This window comes from Rhinolophus ferrumequinum, chromosome 8, assembly GCF_004115265.2.
Source record: "Rhinolophus ferrumequinum isolate MPI-CBG mRhiFer1 chromosome 8, mRhiFer1_v1.p, whole genome shotgun sequence".
Classification (NCBI taxonomy): Eukaryota; Metazoa; Chordata; class Mammalia; order Chiroptera; family Rhinolophidae; genus Rhinolophus; species Rhinolophus ferrumequinum.
The window spans coordinates 65,032,871-65,052,455 of NC_046291.1; the positions used below are offsets into that span (position 1 = coordinate 65,032,871).

General features: G+C 36.9%; 1 protein-coding gene across 3 annotated transcripts in view; it reads right to left on the minus strand.

Annotated features, from left to right (window-relative positions):
- Nucleotides 1-19,585, minus strand: part of GPD2 (glycerol-3-phosphate dehydrogenase 2) — a 134,133-nt gene that overhangs the window by 12,320 nt on the left and 102,228 nt on the right. For all 3 annotated transcript variants that reach the window (XM_033112236.1, XM_033112235.1, XM_033112234.1), the window contains exons 9-13: nt 15,657-15,850; nt 4,562-4,696; nt 4,124-4,299; nt 3,437-3,568; nt 2,338-2,496 (exon numbers count right to left, since the gene is read on the minus strand). In XM_033112236.1, coding sequence (XP_032968127.1) covers nt 2,338-2,496; nt 3,437-3,568; nt 4,124-4,299; nt 4,562-4,696; nt 15,657-15,850 — 796 coding nt within the window. The remainder of the gene's footprint in view (nt 1-2,337; nt 2,497-3,436; nt 3,569-4,123; nt 4,300-4,561; nt 4,697-15,656; nt 15,851-19,585) is intronic.

Genomic DNA, 19,585 nt, shown 5'->3' on the forward strand with positions numbered 1-19,585 from the left:
ATACCAGAATGAGAGTACTTTAAGGACAGGGCCTGTGCCTAATCCTTCCTTACACATGTGACATAGATGCTCACTAATGTTCATTCACTCATTCAGTAGATATTTATTTAGGGCCTCCTACATGTGCTGAGCACGGAGAGTATAGAAACAAAACAGCTCACGTCTTCTCCTCCGGGGAGCTTACTTCCTGGAGGAGAGGCAGACAACAAATAAACAACTAAATGCATGATATGTCAAATGGGAATGGATGCTAAAGAGAAGGAAAAAAAAAGGTAGGGAAAGGGGTAGAAAATGCCATTCAGATGGGGGAAAAGGGATCTTTTATTCAGCGGTGTTAAGGCAGGCCTCTCTGGAGAAGAGACTAGTAGGAAATGAGGCAGTAGGTCCCGAGGATATCTAGGGAAGAACATTCCAGGCAGTGAGATTAGCAGGGCTTGAATAAGGAAAAGCAACTTGACCTGTGGATTGGAGGGGAGTGAATGAATGGGGGAAAAAGACCAGGGGGATCAGAAAGGTGGTGGCCAGATCATGAAGGACTTGTAAACCACTGTAATGACTTTGGCTTTACTCTGAATATACGACAGGGTATTTTAGCAAAGAAATTTTTAATTATCAGTCCTCATCTGACTAAACCTATCAGCAGCATTTGACACAGCAGATTACTTTCCTCGTCTTGAAATACTTTCTTCCTTTCCTTCTGGGTCACAGCTGTCTCTCGAGTCTCCTCACACCTTCTCCAACCTCACTAGCTATTATTTTCCCTTTCTCCTGAATTCTTCTTTTTCTCTCCAACTTCCGAACTCTGGAGTACTCGGGGCTCCGTCTTTGGACCACTTGCTGTCATCTAACTACGTGAACTTCCTATAAGATCTCATCCAGTCTGATGACTTAAATACCAGCTCAAACGCCTATCTCCAGTTCAGACCTCCCCTGTGAACTGCAGACTGACATATCCAATGATCTGGCTTATGCTTTAATAGAATCACTGAAGTTGTTAAAGCAGGGACCCTGGTTTATGTGGATTATTGTAACAGAAGAGATGCTGGTAGCCTGAATCAGAGTGATAGCAGCAGAATGTGTTAAGAAACAGTTGAATTCAAGCCATTATTTGAAGGTAAATATGATAAGGTTTGCTGACGGATTTAGATCAGGTATGATACAAAGATTTAGGCCTAAGCAACGAAAAGGTGGAATAGCTATTTATAACATGGTGAGGTCAGTAGTAGTAGCAGTAATAGTTTGGGGAAGGTAGAAGAAGATCCAAGAGAGATGGTTTTATGGACTGAACTCCATAAAATGTTGTCCCCCAAAATTCGTATGCTGAAGCCTTAACCCTCAATATGATGGTATTCAGAGATGGGGACTTGGGGAGATAATTAGGTTTAGATGAGTCTTGAGTGTGGAGTGCCCCTCTCTCTCTCCTCCATGTGAAAACACAACAAGAAGGCAGCTATCTGAAAGCCAGGAAGTATTCTCACAAGAATCCAACCATGCTGGCACCCTAATCTCAGATTTCCAACCTCCAGAATTGAAAAGACAGAAATGCCTGTTGTTGACTCCACCCAGTCTGTGATACTCTGTTAGAGCAGCCTGATTAGACTAAGACAGGTGGTGCTCCAGAAAGCAGCTCAAGAAAGCGGGAGTAATCACGTGTGTCAATGCCGCTAATGAGGTGAGCAGAAAGGGGACCGAGGGATGAGCAGGATACTGAGCCACGTGGAGGTTACTGGTGAGCGTGACCAGAACTACGACAACAAAGGGGCAGCAAAAGAGCCTCAATGCAATGGGTTCAAGAAAGACTGGGGAGAAGAACTGAACCAATGAGTACAGAAAATATTTTCTGAATAAATACGTGAAAATGACTTTGCGTATCATAAGATTTTGGTGTAATTTAAAAACATGAAGATCTTCTGTTTATTACAACAAGCCAGGGTGGTATGTGTGGGCATCTGAGCATCACTGGCTTTCTTTTTTTAATTTGGATATAAATATAAAATTTCAAATGACACAAATCAATACGCATTTGGTGGTCAAGCAGTAAAACCACTATTTCCTACCAAAGGCAAATTTACAGGAGTGTGAATTTCACTGCAGAATGCATTCTAAGAGTGTATTCAATGAAAACCAGAAAAGGTTCTACCCACAATCATTATTATCTTACTTTTTCAGGAATTATGACCACTAATTTGAGAGCATTTTGCTGTAAGAGATTTTCCAGAAACAACAAACAAATTTTGGTACAAGAATATCTTTCCCATTTCCTAGGACCTAGCATTATCAAACACACACATACAGAAAGAGAGAGAGAGAGAGAGAGAGAGAGAGAGCGTATAATACCTGTTTTTTATGATCATCCCAATTCAGTTCTTTGCCCATAAGTTCAACAATCCTGGGTAGGGCTTCCTCTGCTGCCTGGACATTTAGAAAGGCCAGGCGAGTGCGACGGGAAATCATATCCACTGCAGTGCAGGCATACTCCTTAATCCCGTATTTCACCTGAGTTTGAATTAAAATAAAATGATTCGTTTAGGACTTTTTTTAAAAAAGAGAGGAAGCAGTTTCACCTAAAAAAAAATGTGTTTAGGAAAAGTGATATTTTTCTTTATAAACTCCGGTTCTGTAGCAGCATGAGACACAGGAACATCATACAAGTTCCCCATCTGTCTGCCAAAGGAGGTTTGGAAATTGGGATAAACTGGACAAAAGTTAATGCCTTCTTTCTGAATAGAATCTGGCACAAACATGCAAATCGCATCACTTGTTATTTACCATCCACAGTAATCACGTACCTCTTTGCTTATACACAATATGGATGTTAATTTACACACATGAGTCGGCAAAGGACAATTATTAAAATGTTATGGTCTGACCTCTTTAGGCTGTCCAAAGATTTCTGTCTCAGAGTAATCAGATGATAGAAGCCCTACCTTCAGTCAATAAGCAAATGCTTACTGGATGCCCAGGTATTAAGGTGCAGTGAATTTTAAATAAATAGAAAGCATGGTCTCTGGCTTCATAACATGTGAATATGTGAATCCTTGATGAGAAACAAAGCTTAATCTTTGAGAAGTCAAGTGTCAAATCAAGACATGTCAGCACAGGATACGTCATCAGGCAGCACATGAGCGATACAGGAGCTGTATCACAAGTTCACACAAGGAAAAACAACTGTAAATTGACAAGACTTGGAATAGCTCCGTGGAGGAAAAAAAACACATATTTTCTTTGTTATTGTTACCATTATCAATATCACTTTGGAGTTAAAATAAAACTTTGTAAATGAAAGGATCTGTTCTGAGCAGACATTTTACTCCAGGTTTTAGCTGACCTATGTGCATTAAAACTTAACTATATGGTAATTTTTAAAGAAGATGAAAAAAAATAGATGAATTGTGTCCCATGTAGACAGGAAATTCCCACACGGCCATTAACATACCTCTGCTTCAATGTACGGAAATTCTGACACAAGACGCACACCAACAATGGGCCACCGTTTTCCAGTCACACTTGCCATTTTGGCCACCTCAAAAGCCTTGTCACCATAGGTTGCGGCAAGATGCTGAGCCACCTAGGGAAGTAAAATTACATTAGGCAGGTACTTGGACCATCAATAGCTTCTAGGTACAAAGCAAAAAATGTACGTGCTCCTCTTGTCAGCTTTTTACAGCCTGTGACTAATAGTTCTAGGAGAGTATTAGATTTTGATTCTGTGGGAGGAAACCACTTGGGCTCCGAAAGCTTAGGCCAGCACTAACTCTCCTCCACATGTATCACTGTATCAGTGACTGATGAAGCTTCAGCTTCATTCTGCCCCCAATATTACTTCTGAAGAACAGCCTTCCTGATGTTCTCAATAGGATGAATTGGGGATGGCCTGTCTACTGGGAACAAACCAAACAAACCCCAGATTTTAAAATAGAAACTAAAATGCGTGTTGTCTTTTAGTCCACTAAAAGAAATAAGACCTTTTTTCCTTTTCTCCATTAGTTCACTCGCCCAGTACGCAGACAGAAACGAAGCCAGCAAAAGGAAATTCTACATCAGGAGGTCACTTGGTTGCTGATTCTGTTACTGGCGATAGTAAGATTAGGTGGAGTAAGACGACATGGCAATGCATACCCACCTCACTTTCAAGTCCGTAATCCTGGACAAGCCTAATGTAGAGTGTGGGGCTCCAGTCTTTGCCCCCTTGAAGGAAAAGCCCAACTGTTTTACTTGGTCCTGCTTTCAAATTATGAGCCTTGATTGCAGCATCTATGGTATCTTCTGCCATAGATCGATAGGTTGTCCATTTTCCACCTACAAGTAAGTTGATAAACAATTCACTAGGTTGCCACCCCTTATTTTTCTTATACTTAACCATTTATCAACTTATGAATAACAAAATCTACTCGTTGTTTATAATAAATATGGCAAAGAGATATGTAAGCATTTACTCAGAATCATTAAAAAAAAGAAAAATCCTTGCTGGTTAGAGTTAAAGGAGATTCCAGTGTGACCACTGAACTAAAGTTCCTATCCAAAGTATTACACACCCAAATAACCAGGCAATACCCCGTACCTGCTATAGTGATGAGGCCGCTCTCACTGATATCCACAACATGATTTCGGGAGATGGACTGAGTATCTGCAGACTTGGGGTCTGTAACAAGGGGACGAATGCCGCTCCAGGCTGCCAGGACGTCCCCTCTTCTCACTGGGAAGAGTCAATGCCAAGGGTTAAGAGGATTGCTCAGTGACATGTCAACAAAACTATGATAGTTAATAAGCAGGAAAGAGTTCAGTAAATGGAACACATAAATATGCACTTTAAAAGAAAGAGAAAGTCCTTAAATGTAAGAACTAAGTGAGTGGATAAGTACAAGAAAAACTCAAAGAACTATTTTGTTACAAAGATAATCTCCATGAAAAAAAAAAACAAAACCTTGAAAATCTCTGACACAAGTACCGAAGAGGAAACAAATGTTAGTAACCCTGAGCTGGGACTATATGAAATAGTTAAAAAGACCAACAACAATATAGGCAGGAACAAAAATAAAAGCAAACTAATAGACTTATGACTTATTATACTTCCTTCTAGAATATATCTTGCTATCTCTTCTCAGGGAAGACAAAGATCCTTAGTTGAGCATTTATACCAGGCCTAGCCTTGTCAAAGCACTCAGTATACAGGTTGCATCTCATTTAATCTCACAAAGACCCATAGCATTGGTTATTATTATTCTCACTGCACAAATGAGAAAAAAAGATTGGAAAAGTTTAAGCAACTCGCCCAAAGCAAACATCTTATAAATGGTAAAGCAGCACATTCTTGCCCATTAAATTGTACTGTCTCTCAACTGTTGACAATTTCCACACTCTCTGTTATTTTTTCTGTTCTGATCCTGTTGTCTTTATAACTGCCACCAAAACAGGTATACTGTCTCCTTCAAGTATGGGTGAACAATACTTGTGTTATAGAGTATAGAAATTCTTTGAAAATTCAAGATACCAGGACATTTTCTTTACTATCTCTGCCAAAATAAAACTACCTCTTAATACCAAAAGTTGATTAAGTTTACAATATAATTGGACAGCAGTTGCACAATGCTCATTACTGACCTAAAAATGGCTAAGGAGAGCAGCCCAGTTGTGGTTCTGGTGTACCATCAGGGGCAAGGGCAAGACCTGAGGGCAGAGCTTTCGCAATCTACTCCTCTTTATCCAGATTAGCTTCAGAGAAGGCCTAGCTCTTTTCCCCTCAACTCTCCACATCAAGGAGCTGACCATGTGCACCGATCCAACAGCTGTCTAATGATCCAGACTCTGGGGCCATGACTGCTTACCTGGTCCTGTTGCGCTTACTTTGGTAAACCAGTTAATCCATTTCTGGGTAATAGAGATGTGCAATTTAGCTTCAACCATGACTTTGGTCATTCTCCCTCTTACTCCCAGCCATTACCCATACTGATGAAAAACTGACTGTCTACAATCTTGAAAATATCAAGAAAATGGGGAAACTGGATATACACATGCAAGAAAATGAAATTGGACCCTTACCTTACACTATGTACAAAAATTAACTCAAAACGGATCAAGGGCCTACCCATTAGATCTGAAACTATAAAACATTTAGAAGAAAATATAGGGGAAAACTTCATGATATTGGATTTGGCAATGATTTCTTGTATATGTCATAAAAGGCACAGATAACAAAAGAAAAAAATAAATAAAATGGACTTTATCAAAATTTAAAACCTTTGTAAATCAAAGGATATCATCAACAGAATGAAAAGACAACATATGCAATGGCAGAAAATATTTTCAAATCATGTATCTGACAAGGGGTTAATATCCAGAATATATATAAGAACTCTAAAACTCAATAACTAAAAAAGACAACTCAATTGAAAAATGAGCAAAGGATTTGAATAGACATTTCTACAAAGAAGATATACAAATGGCCAATAAGCACATAAAAAGATACTCAACACCCCTAATCATTAGGAAAATGCAAATGCAAACCACAATGAGATACAACTTCATACCCTTTAGGATCGCTATTATAAAAAATTTTTTAAAGCAAACCAAGAGGAAATAACAAGTGTTGGTGAGGAGGTGGAGAAATTGGGATGTCCTAGTGCATTCCTAATGGGAAGATCAAATGATGCACCCACTATGGATAAATACATGGCTGTTCCTCAAAAAATATGAACAGAATTACCAGATGATCTAGCAATTACACTTCTGGGTTCATACCCAAAAGAAATGAAAACAGGGAAAAGCTGTACACCACCCCGATGTTCAGAGCAGCATCACTCATAACAGTCAAAATGTGGAAACGACCCAAGTGTCCACCAACAGATAAATGGATAAACAAAAATGTGTCATATACATGCAATTGGGTATTATTCAGCCTTAAAAAGTAAGGAAATTCTGCCACATGTTACAGCATGGATGAATCTTGAAGACATTATGCTACGTGAAATAAACTTGTCACAAAAGGACAACTATTGTGTGATTCCATTTATATGATATACCTAGAGTAGTTAAATTCATAGAAACAGAAAGTATAACAGTGGTTGCCGGGCAGTGGGCGGAGGATAGGGAGATAGTACTTAATGGAGTTGGGGAAGACGAAAAAACTGTGGCAATAGATGGTGGAAATGGTTGCATGAAAAATGTGAATATATTTAATGCCACAGAATTGCACACTTAAAATGGTTAAAATGATAAATTTGATTTATATATATTTAACCACAATTGGAAAAAAAAAAAGACAATAGGAAAATTTGACATAATTCAAGTTTCAGAAGATTAAGGAAATATTTTTACATATAACACAGAAGTACCAGGGCCTCTACAAGCCCATATCAAACCCATGCCTTAGTTCAAATTAAACCATCTCATTCAGGAGGCACAGTTTTGTGAACAGAGTGCAGTCTGGATTTCAGATCCCACTTGTCTTGTGGTCATATACCTCTTTGTACAGGAAGCCTCCTATATATTTATAGTCCCTGAAAACTATTTAGATATATATCTAGTAGACTCAGTGCGAAGAATGACAAAGACTTCCTGAAATGATTGGAATAGTGTATACACACACACAAACACACACACACACACACACACACACACACACACACACACAGCAGCTAACCAAACACAAGAATAAGACACTAAAAACAAATTATACTGGATGACAGATAATTCCTCCATCTTGATCTCAAAGGACAAAAAGATATATGGTAAAGATAAATTCAACTAAGGTAAATCTGGCATATTTTAATCTATCTCCTTACGGGCCACGCACACATGACTGCAATCTGAAAGGAGAGGTACCCATACACTTCTACGAAGTGTTTACTCAAACCCATACCCAAACACTGTATCTGAAAGGAAGAAGAAACATAATACATTGGTGAGAAAAGCCTCGGTCTTCTGTCTTCTTAACTGGAGACCATAAGGGAATCTCCTCCATGCAGGGATTCCAAGTCCTCGACCTGCTCATTTGCATTCGCAAACAGTTTTAATCCTGATGGATTCCACGGAATGGAAGTTAATTCTTGCTTTACAGGATTCCACAAAAGTCCTGTAAAACTTTGACACAAATCATGCAATGTTTTAATCTTTAAAAAAAAAAAAAAAACAAACTAGGAAATTACCACTATTTTCCATTAGAGTTCAAATCATCCTCCGAGTCAAAAATAAAGCTCAGCCAACCACTGAGAACGTCACTGCAGTCACCACAAAGTCTGCAGTGTGTCTGAAATTCCTTAGGTAGCCACACTGACCAGGAATTTCGTTTCAACTCTTAAAGCCCTCTGACTGATTTTAAAATTATTTGATGAAAAAATAAGACTTTCTGGACTAGATTTGAAACATATGCAAATAACCTTTGAGGCAAATGCTTTACTTTTTCTGGTATGATAGGAAGAAAAATACATCTATGAAAGTGCGCTGTCAGAAACAAAAAGACCAAACTAAAACATTCAAGTTTTTCATTCATAGGGGGACATTAAATAAAACATTAGGTATACTAATAACATTTTTAATCCTTACTCTTGATATTGACAATCAAAAAAAGAAAACACTACCAGGAATAGTTCATAATGTGTTGGGAACTTTCATTTACTTCTCTTGATATCTTAGCATTCAGCTTTAAGCCTCAAAATTATATCAGATAAATATTGGGATTAAATTTATTTTAAAAGATACATGTAAGTACAATCAAATTTTCAATCATATTTAAAATATACATCTGGGGCAGCCAGATGGCTCAGTTAGATAGAGTGAAAGCTCTGAACAGGGTTGCCAGTTCGATTCCCACATGGGCCAGTGAGCTGTGCCCTCCACAACTAGATTGAAGACAAGGAGCTGTCGCTGAGCTTCTGGAGCGGCAGCCAGATGGCTCAGTTGGTTAGAGCGTGAGCTGTCAACAATAGGGCTGCCAGTTCCCGCATGGGATGGTGGGCTGTCCCCCCTGCAACTATACTGAAAACGGTAACTGGACTTGGAGCTGACCTGAGCCCTCCTCAACTAGATTGAATGACAACGACTTGGAGCTGATGGGCCATGGAGAAACACTATTCCTCAATATGCCCCAATAAAATTTAAAAATAAAATAAAATATACATCAGGCTTTATGGCCTCCAGGATTTTTATATTAGTAGACCAGAGGATGGTTGGATCAAGTTCTCTCTCAGTCAGTTTTCTCTCAACCTTGAGATTTAATGATTTTTATGGATTAATCGAAGGCTATTTGTTGCTGAAAAATAAAGTACTTGTACCTCTTCACCACCCAAATTAAGCAATGACCAGTCAGTCAGGGCCCTAGGTGTAATCTGTATCTGTGGGGTAGAGCATATAGCTAAACACATGAAACATCAATTCTAACCTCTTGTATAAAAGACAGCAATTAGCTGAGCTAACAGGTTTCTCTCCTTATCACCTACTCACCCATAGTGAAAACCTTGTACACTGTTAAATGAATCCTAATTAAAGTTCTCTGAAGGAAAAAATTCAAACCCAGTAGGTAGTTAGCATAGAGAAACTTTACTATTGCCTGGAACTGCTGCAGCCATATTGCACCCTGAGGGAAAGAAGGATTAAGCCAATTTAGAGGGTGATAGAGTAAAGAGAAATAAGGGCCATGAGCCTTAGACATTGCTGAGTCACTAAATTAATCACCTCTGGAGGCTTCCTACATCTGGAGTTCTTTTACAAGATAATACATTTCTTTATTTTATATAACAAAAAAAAAAATACAAATTCAATGACTTTATTCAGTATTTCCTTCTCCAAGGGCATATATACATCCTTCCAGATTCTGTGGAGCAACACTCTTCCATAGACTTCTTTGCAATGATGGAAATGGTCTATAGCTACTGTCCAAATCACTAGTGACTTCATAGCATGCAACTATTAAGCACCTGAAATGTGGTTCATGCGGAACTGAATTTCATATTTTATTTAACTTTAACTAACTTAAATTTAAATAGCCACATGTTTACTGCCACCACGGCCACCTCACCCACATCTCTAATGGAGCATGTTTTCAGTGAAATCTGACTATACTTCCTTTGCCATGAGAATACAGTCTGCTGTAATGGCACACTTTCCCCCAAATACTTTACTGTCATAACATGTTCCATATTTCTCATTTCAAAGTACCCTCCTTTCCTACTTATCTCATCAAAGAAATGAAAATATTTTTCCTCAATTTAGTACTCCTAACCTTAAGTTCTTACCCAGATATTGGTTCTATCATTCAGGTTGTAGCCAAGAGTAGGTAGTAAACATCACATACTTTAATTCTCCATAATATAATATGTGAAGAAAATAACTCAACTCAAGACTTTTATGTTTCAGAGCTCAAAGATCCATCTTGATTTTTCTGGTTCTCACGCTGCCAAGATAGCTAAACAAGACTTCATCACTGTTTCATCATCCTCACCACATTGAAAGTCTTCAGCAATGTCAATTATAATATTTCTTAAGACTCCATATACTGTATCAATGAATAGTATGTATAGAGATCATGCATGGTGATCAATAAATATTAAGTGGGGGTCATGCATAGTGATCAATAAATGTTAAGTGGCACATTAAAACATTCTCTGAACTTTTTATATCAAACAAAAAGTGCTGACATTACCAAATCAAAAGGAAGAATATTTGGGCCTCTGGGTCAATATGCTAGGCTTTATATAAGATTTCTAATGACTGCATACATATTTAAACAATTGGATATTTCCTTTCAAAATAAATGAAAGCTTTAAACAAAGCAAGATGACAGAAAACAACACTACTATTCAAGTTGAGAAAAATCCTCATCAAACACCACTTTTTAGAATGGCTCACCCAGATGGAACCCAGTTGATCTTTTATGTGCCAACTGCCCAGATGTTAAAAAACCCACAAGTACCTACAGAGTGTACAAAAAGTCCTTGGTGATATTTTCCAAAGGATAGTGATAAAATAAAATAATTCTTCTACCATCATGTTTAAGAAGTATTTTTATTACAACCCTGATAAAAAAAAAAAAGCTCATTCAGGCTTTAGTATATGTAATATATAAAGAGTAAAATATAAATAGTAAAGTTGAATAGACATTTTTCACAGCTGGTTGAAAAGACTAAGTGCTAGGTAATTGTTTCACATTATAATTAATATTTTTACTCTTAAAAACTTGGCAAGACAAGTGTTTGTTTTAAAAATTAATAGAAAATGAAGCCCACAGGAGGTGACAATTAAGAGCTAAATGTGTGGTTTTGTTTCACATCAGTTATTGAGCCATACGTTTTGGGGTGTTCTTTCTCATGTTTGCCACTTTGGAAAAAATCAATAAAAAGCACGTGAAAATATCTAAATGAACACAGGGGAAATAGTGTCAGAAATCAATACTTCTCTACCAGCATGTTTAACCTGCTGAAATGAAGTGTTAATCACAGAAATAAGATACCATATTACATTTATAAACTAATGAAACTAGAAAAAGCAAAGCGCGTGACACTGTAATTAAACAGCTGGAAGACATCCAAGCCTGTGTAAGTTGATAACCCTGGTACAATCTCTGGCAGTGAAAAGGCAGGTCTGCAGTGAGTTGATATGGCCAGCTCAGTTGTTAATTGAATAGCAGGCAATCTATAAACACTACTAATTGCATATGTGAAAACCCGTGTACAACTAGAGAGGCTGCCTAGAGAAGCACTCCAGAAAAACTACATGGATAAAGCACTCGGCAAATCTTCTGTCTCTCTCAATCCCTTTAAGTCATAGCTTAGTTTCGCCACTGCGTCCTTGTGATTAACCTCTACAGAGCAGACTTAATGATACATTTTTCAAAGGATCATTTTTCTTCCTAACCCAATACGCACCACACAACTATCAATTACCCATTTCAGAAAAGAACAAACAAGTAATCTAGAAAATTCAGCCTGTGAATGGAAAGCTTTCTAAATCGGAAAAGAAGACATGGTCTTATTCCCAACAGGCAAAATGCTTTTCAGAATTGTTCCGACGCATTTTGCAGCAGTGTGGCAGCTGCTGTGAACAGCATGGAGTGTAAAGACTTGACACTTTTTTTCTTTCCTAAGGATATAGCCATTTGGGAAGGCTCAGAAACTGTTGTCAGAATTTTACTATTCATCCATTTAATAAATCCTTTTAAAAATGATTATTTCAACCCCAGTGAACGCAAACATGTTAAAACTATTGCTCTAGGACCTAAATCAAACTTTGTACTTTTTAAATCTGTCAAGAGGACTGTTGGTCCCCAGGGTTTAGTTAGGAAACATGAAACCTCCTCTAGTTTAACATACAAATTCAAATAAGGCCAGCTGAGAGCAAAGGTCATTATCATTCTGAAGGTGTCCAGCAGCTTCCATAAATGAAGCGAGAGACTTAATGCACTCCCCTGTGAATATACCATCACATCATGGAACCCACAAGCACCAATCCAAGTCCTGTAAAGTATTCAGAAGCACAAGCATTGGAGCCAGACTGACTTGTACTCTCATCATGGCTCCAATGCTAAAGAGCTATTGGCAAGAAACTCAAGGCTGCTGAGACTCAGTTTCTTCATCGGTAAAGCGAGAATTACAAAATATACCTCATAAGGTTGTTATGAGAAATCAAAGAGGTAATATAGGCAATATGCTTAACTGAGTGTCTAGCATAAAAAGTGCTCAATAAAGGTAGACTTTAAAAAAATAAAGCATGTGTTACCCATTATAGACGAATGGAAAGATTAAAATACACGCAGCAACAGCATGTAGTCCAATAACTAAATGGTGCCTGAAGCTGAGTTTTCTCTCACATTTCATCAGTAGAGAAGAGAATATCAGGTCTCACCAAAATTCCATGTAAAAAAATACGAATTTGAATGTCTTCACTTTAAGACATAAACATCTTTCAACTGACACTCTACCAAGACTAAAGGTAATTCCTCAAATATAAGGCTTTCAGTCAATTAGAAATAAAAATGAATAGCAACTATAAACAATCACTGTTAATTGTTTAAAGGGATAAGTGTGTCAGTAGGAAAGGTGTGACAGATGGGGTGCACAAGGAAATAAATAAAGCACATGAAAGAGCTGTCATCTCTGCTTTTACCCTAGATATTTGCTACTTGGAGAATTCAAGAGTTCCCAGACCACCGTGAGAAAGTCCTGATTTATATAGTGTGTACATATTAATTTCAACCACTTTTACCAAATATCATAATTGACAAAAACTGTTTGTTCATTTCACCAATTCCCTACCAAATTTCTGTTAACTGAAACGAGCTTTATGGACCAACCAGGTCCCACCAGGTATTGCATGTCTTGCACCTATTTATAGGCAGAATAAAAGAGAGGGGTGTAGGATCCGGTCTTTGTTACAGCAGCAAAGCTCATTTCACTGGTGGAAATCCCCACCTAAGATATGGACATGGCGGCCTTTTGGAACTAAATCTGTTTCCCCACACATCCAGCCTCTCAGCACGTATAAGCAGTTAGATTTCTCAGCGTTATTGCATTTGAACTTTAAGAATTTGGAAACTGTCAACATAGAGCTCTCTGCTCTTGAATTAATTTTATTTCTTGCTCCAACAAACTTTCTGCTTATAGGGTCCAGATATAAACTCACTTTTAACAAATATTACACCCAGGTAAATGTGAAATGAAGCAGAATTCATTACCAATAATCAATACATTAAAATACAATCATACCCAGATGAAGCTCTCCCTAGATTGCAAAGGGGAAAAAAAGTATCATGCTGAAATTACAATGCACTCTGAGTATTTAAATAATGGATATGAAACAAGGTATGGTTATTTCCCAAAAAACTGTGTGTGAGTGTGTGTGCATATGTGGGAGCATAAGTGGTACACACATAGATTTCATTTACATGTATTCAATATATTTATACTATTATTGTAGATATCCAAAGAGACTCTACCCCAAGTAAAATTACATCCCTTACTTGAAATTAGAAAAACTAAAATTATAAAATATGAATCAACCAATTAAACTACTAGGAGAGTGAACTGAACCGTTTTTAAAGCAGTTCGTTTGTTTTGTTTGTAAATATGTGATCACACAATGAAACATATCCTTTGAGGAAAAACTATCCATAGATGTGAGTGAATCACATCAAGATGAAAATTATGTGTGTGCATGTCCTCCACTGAAGCCAACAGTATAGAAGATTCCTGGCATAAATAGATAAAGACTAGTGTTCAAAAGTCGTAAACTTTCTACCTTAACATAGAAAGATTTCCGAACTGCTATCAGTGTCAAAAACCCTCAAAGCACCTATTACTCATTCATTTTAACTCAAAACAATCATGAGTGGCATACCAGATAGATAATAAGCTTTGTAGCTGAATAAGGAATACCTACCCTCAAGAAGACTATTACTTATAATATGATGTGATATACTAGACCAACCTTCTAGGGGACTACAAAGGATAGGTGGTTTCTGAAGTATAAATAGTATTTTGCCGAGATGAAAAGTTGGGGGAAAGAACATTCCAGAGCAAGGCTTCATCTAAACAAGACAGGAGGTTTAAAAGTGCATGACTTGATTTGGAAATGATAAGTAATACACTATAAACTAGACCATAGAATGCATAGAGGTAGAGTAGTTGAATATAAACCTGCAAAGACAAGTTGTGAAAAGCCTTAGGTCCCACGCAAGATAGTTAGAACTTTCCCAAAATTCAGTTGTGAGACATCCAACGGATATTTTAGTACAGGGAAGTGATGATCAGAATTGTTTTAGAAAGAGAGTTGTGATGAAAAAATCAGGCTGGGTGCAGTCAGAGACCCGACATATGGAAGCCAGATAGGGGGCCAGTGCAATTGTTCAAGTGAGGAATAACCAGGGCAATAAAGTCAGAGGGGATTTACATGATACTTCAGAGTCAGCACAGATAGAAACTGGACTAGATGTGGAAAGAAGGATCACCAAAGATAAGCATACCATTTCTAGATGGACAATGAGGCTATTAACTGAGAGAGAGAAAATACAGAAGAATAATGTTCGGAAACTTCTGAAATTAGCCTGGGTTAAAAAAAAATTTCACTATATAAGTTCAATGGAGAAAATGTTATGACATCCAAGTTAAATGAAAGTATAGCCAGGTTAGCATTGGAAAGACGTAAATGTGACCTTTTCAATTAAAGCAAGCATACTTTTATCCTTCTTAGCAAAATCCACTGTCAACATTCTACTTGCCACATATTACCAGTTCACTAAGCTTCTTAGAATATATCACTCTATGCTCTCCCTTCCAAATTATTTTCTATGGATATCCTCTATCTGTAAATCAGATCTTCCCAACCTCTAGAAATCAAATAGTGATGCAAACATTTCATACTCTTCTCAAAAAGCATGCATGTTTGGAGCTCATGTATGGCACTCCAATCTTGCCATTAGAAAGTATCAGAAAAGGACTGTATAAGTTTCATGTGGATGTAGAAAATAGAAGGAAAAAAAAGCAACTTTTTCCCATTGTGCTATAATTTGGTCCTCATCAATCTTCTAGAAGTGGTCAGCACATATGAATTGGAGCAAGCGAGGGGTGAAGATGAGTCAGACTGGAGATGTGGCAGTTACCTAGAGAGAGCAGGAATGGCTAGGGAGATATAAAAGACAGAAGACAAACTTAAAGGAATGCATATGTTACCTTCAACATCACAACTCAGGTAGTTACGCACTTCATTCAAAATGAAATTGATATCTTCTTCCGAAGGAACAGGATGGTGTGTAATATCAGTTGGAGTGTCGGTGGTGCCAGCTATAGTCATCTTTTGCCAGGGTAAGAAGAAAATAACTCTCCCATCACTGGTCGCTGGGTCAAGAAGCCCCATGCTCTCTGGGCTAAGGTAAAAAGAAAACTTTTAAAAATTTTTCTGAAATTAGCAGACATTTAATCTTAATCTACAGTCTCCTTTATTCACCAGCTCTCATACAAACAAGAAAAACATGAGCTTTTTCTTTTACTGCTGCTATCCTAATCTAGAAATTCCTAAAATAAAATAAAAATTTTTGGTAACAAAAAGGAATGCAGCAACTCTGATAATAAGAATATTCCACAGCCGAACCAGCCCTTCCCATCTCAACAATACAAGGTTAATTAAGAGTGAAATTCAACTGACAATTGTTTGGGTTTTTATATTCCTTGGATCATTCACATCAGATAATGTCAGCAAGATACATGTCTATAATTTCTTTTATGATGGTCAATGAAGGATAAGTCTTCAACCTTTTTACAAGTCTATGAAAAGTATTTTCCTGGGACATTTGACATTTGGCACATCTTTCAGTAGAAGGTCTCAGAAGCACATGAGAAAAGTAAAGGGTCTAACTTTCTAGAAACTAAAATGTAATCAAAAAGTTCTTTACTCCTTTGTGCCTAGATGAACTTGTACCACTTCACCAAATATGAGATTTCTGACTTTATTTCAATTTTACAGAAATCTCAAGAAGTACATCCATGAGAAAAGGGCTCAGTTTTCTACTACTACCTAAATAACAATGTACTAGATAAGGTCAAAAGGAGAGGAATGTCTTAGCAATGAAAATCTTTAAGTAGACAGAAGATACTGGTATAGTATATTATTAAATCAAGGTTCAAGGATGCCTCTTCTGACAGATTACATAAAATCTTCTAAAATATTAATCAAGAATTTTCACTGACATGTACTTAATATTCTAAAACAAAATTGTAAAATACACTTGAAAGAATAGGCAACTGTTAAAAAAGAAAAACATTAACAAAACTTGTCCAATTGTTATTAAATCACTAAAAATTGTTGTTTTTATGTATTCATTAACCATTCAAAGAAATTTGGAGATGCTGCTGGAGAAGTGGGAGGAATCTGAAAGTGTCCTATGCAAATGGCACACTACAAATCTTCAGATGGCTGTTTAAATTTGACTGAATTCTTAAAGCAAGCAGAAGTTGAAATTTATCATAAGGTAGTTTCAGCTTCTATTAATGCAACTCCTGCAATAGGAAAGACAATTCTATTTGGTTTAAATAAATTTCAAGAACTCCGTTTTATACCCACAAACTTAAAAGGGCATACAGTCAACTTTTTGCTTACCATTCCCTTAAAAACAATCCTTTTTAACCCACATTGACTCAAATGTGTAAAGATGAGAGATTTTTGTTTAAAAGCAAATCAAAACTAATTTTTTTTTTTTTTTTTTTTTTTTTTTTTATGAAAAGGAAATCTACACTCAGCTTAGCTAATGCATCTTCTTTAAAAGGAGTACTAGTCTCTCTTTGCAAAACCCATCAGCCCATCAGGAAATGCCAGCCATGTCTACACAGCTTACTTGAAAGACACAGGAGAGAGTGAGCCACAGTTCTTCTACTTAGTACATACAAAAAGCACCACAGAAACATGCCAATTGTTTAGACCTTCAGCTAAGATTTCATCTTTGCTCAGGGTTACTTAAAAGAAATAATTTTACTTTCATTTTTATATATTGAAAACTATGAATATAGGGTATTTTCAGTCTCTGTATGACTATATATTAGGTTGGTGCAAAAGTAAGTGAGGTTTAAAAGGTTAAAAATAACTGCAAAAACCGCAATTATTTTTGTACCAACCTAATATTTTTCTTTCATCTCTCATAAGATTCTCTAAAAAAATCTTTAAAAAGAAAGTAGCTAATTATGTGTTTTGTAAGCACCTTAATTTGTTCCTGGGTTAATACTCTCTTAGATTAAATCAGTCACTTTGGGATTAGAAATTAACTATTCAGAGTTCAAGCTTTCAATTTGATAAATAGCACTATATTACAACAAAAAAGATAAATTCCATTTTCTAACCTGTAAGAAATTATATGTTGGTATATTTTACATATGATGATTTTATGGACCAGATATTGTATGATATGCCTAAATAACTCAATAAATTTGATCAACTTTAGCATAAAATTATAATATTCAGCAGCCTAGACATGAAATGTTGTTAGAAAACCACAACTACTGGATCCTTTAAAACCTTTCAATGCAATAAAAGCAGTTTAAAGGGTGAAGGTGATGGTTACCAACACACGTAACTGGAACCTGTAGAGAATCAACTGCTTAAGTGAAGACATATGTGTCAAACATAAAATTAACAAGCACAGAGGGAAGACAAAGCTATTAATGTATGGTATAAAAATTTAAGAATCCACTTGGAAATACCTTTCATCAGTTCTAAATTACCTAATTCACACTCTCCCTTAGGGAAAAGTTTGTTTTCTTATGAAGGATTAATTCTGCAAGGTGACACTAAAGTTTGAAAATGGATATCAACTATGGTGAGGGTATATACAATACGGAGAGACGTAGGTCATTTTCAATATGTACGATTCACTTGACATCAGGAGCAAAAGCTTGCTGCTGATTTATGTGTGCATGCAGGATTAAATGTAATGTACAGTTTTCTCATTCAGACCATTGCCTTGGTAAAGTACCTTTATTTAAACTGAAATCAATTTATTGTTAACTACGTAGCAATCAGTGTTAGAGCTAACATGCACACACAGTACAGAAAAAAAAATCGACCTCTTGTCAAGTGGTAAAAAGCATCTGTAGGCTAGAAGGAGGAGATGATTATTTTCATGTATTTCAGTCATTTGGTGTATTGTTGCTGCTTTTGTAAGAGCATAGCCACAACTCTGATGAAAATTCCAGATTTGTTATTAAGTAAACTAGAGTACCTTTAAAAATAAATGATTTCTGTGTGTTGGGATTTCTGAAATTAAAACAATACAAAAAAAAAAAGCTGTTACCACGGCACAAGAGAATTTCACATGTGGAATCTTAGTTAGGGTCGTAACAAGCTTAATAAAAGCCATAAAGATACTATGAAAACAGCTCAACAAGATACACTGCACACATGGTCCTCACTCTTCATCCAGCAGCCTACATTCAACAAATCAAGGGCTAACTGAACTCACAGCATTTCCAAACTGAGCAGGTTCTAGTTGAAAGCTTAAGGCTTCAGTTATTATCAGGCAGTTTATAGGGCAGCCCCAGAAGGTCTAACCAATATCTAAGGAATGAGTAGAACCCTTGAGTTTTAATTGCTGAGCATGATTCACTGATGAACCCAGAAAGCTGTTTTCCGTCTCCTGACCCCACCCAACAAAATGACTTGATATGGAGAACAAACTATCCTTCAGGATTCCAGGTCAGTGCTAAAAGAGGGAATAAACCGAATAAACCCTTAACCCAAGATGCAATCCCAAACCAAGGGGCTCATCTGCAACAGAACCAGAACCAGAACTGGGCTACAGCCCACACCTCCAAGATTTCTGGCAGGCTGCGTAGTGGTTGTAGTTAAAAGTGCTAAACATGGGGATATTCATTTCTCCCAAAGTAGAATGAGATCAATCACTGCATCTGAGACTGAGACAGACCCAGCTGTAACTAACACTTCCATGATTTATGGGTAGGGGGCCCGAAGCTAATGCCCTATTTGTAGGATAAAGAAAGGCATTCTGTTTTCAAAATATTACATGCAGGTGATATATATTTATATATCTTAAGAAACACCTATCTACTCTGTTATAAACATATTATAAAGCATAGCTCAGAACAATATACATACC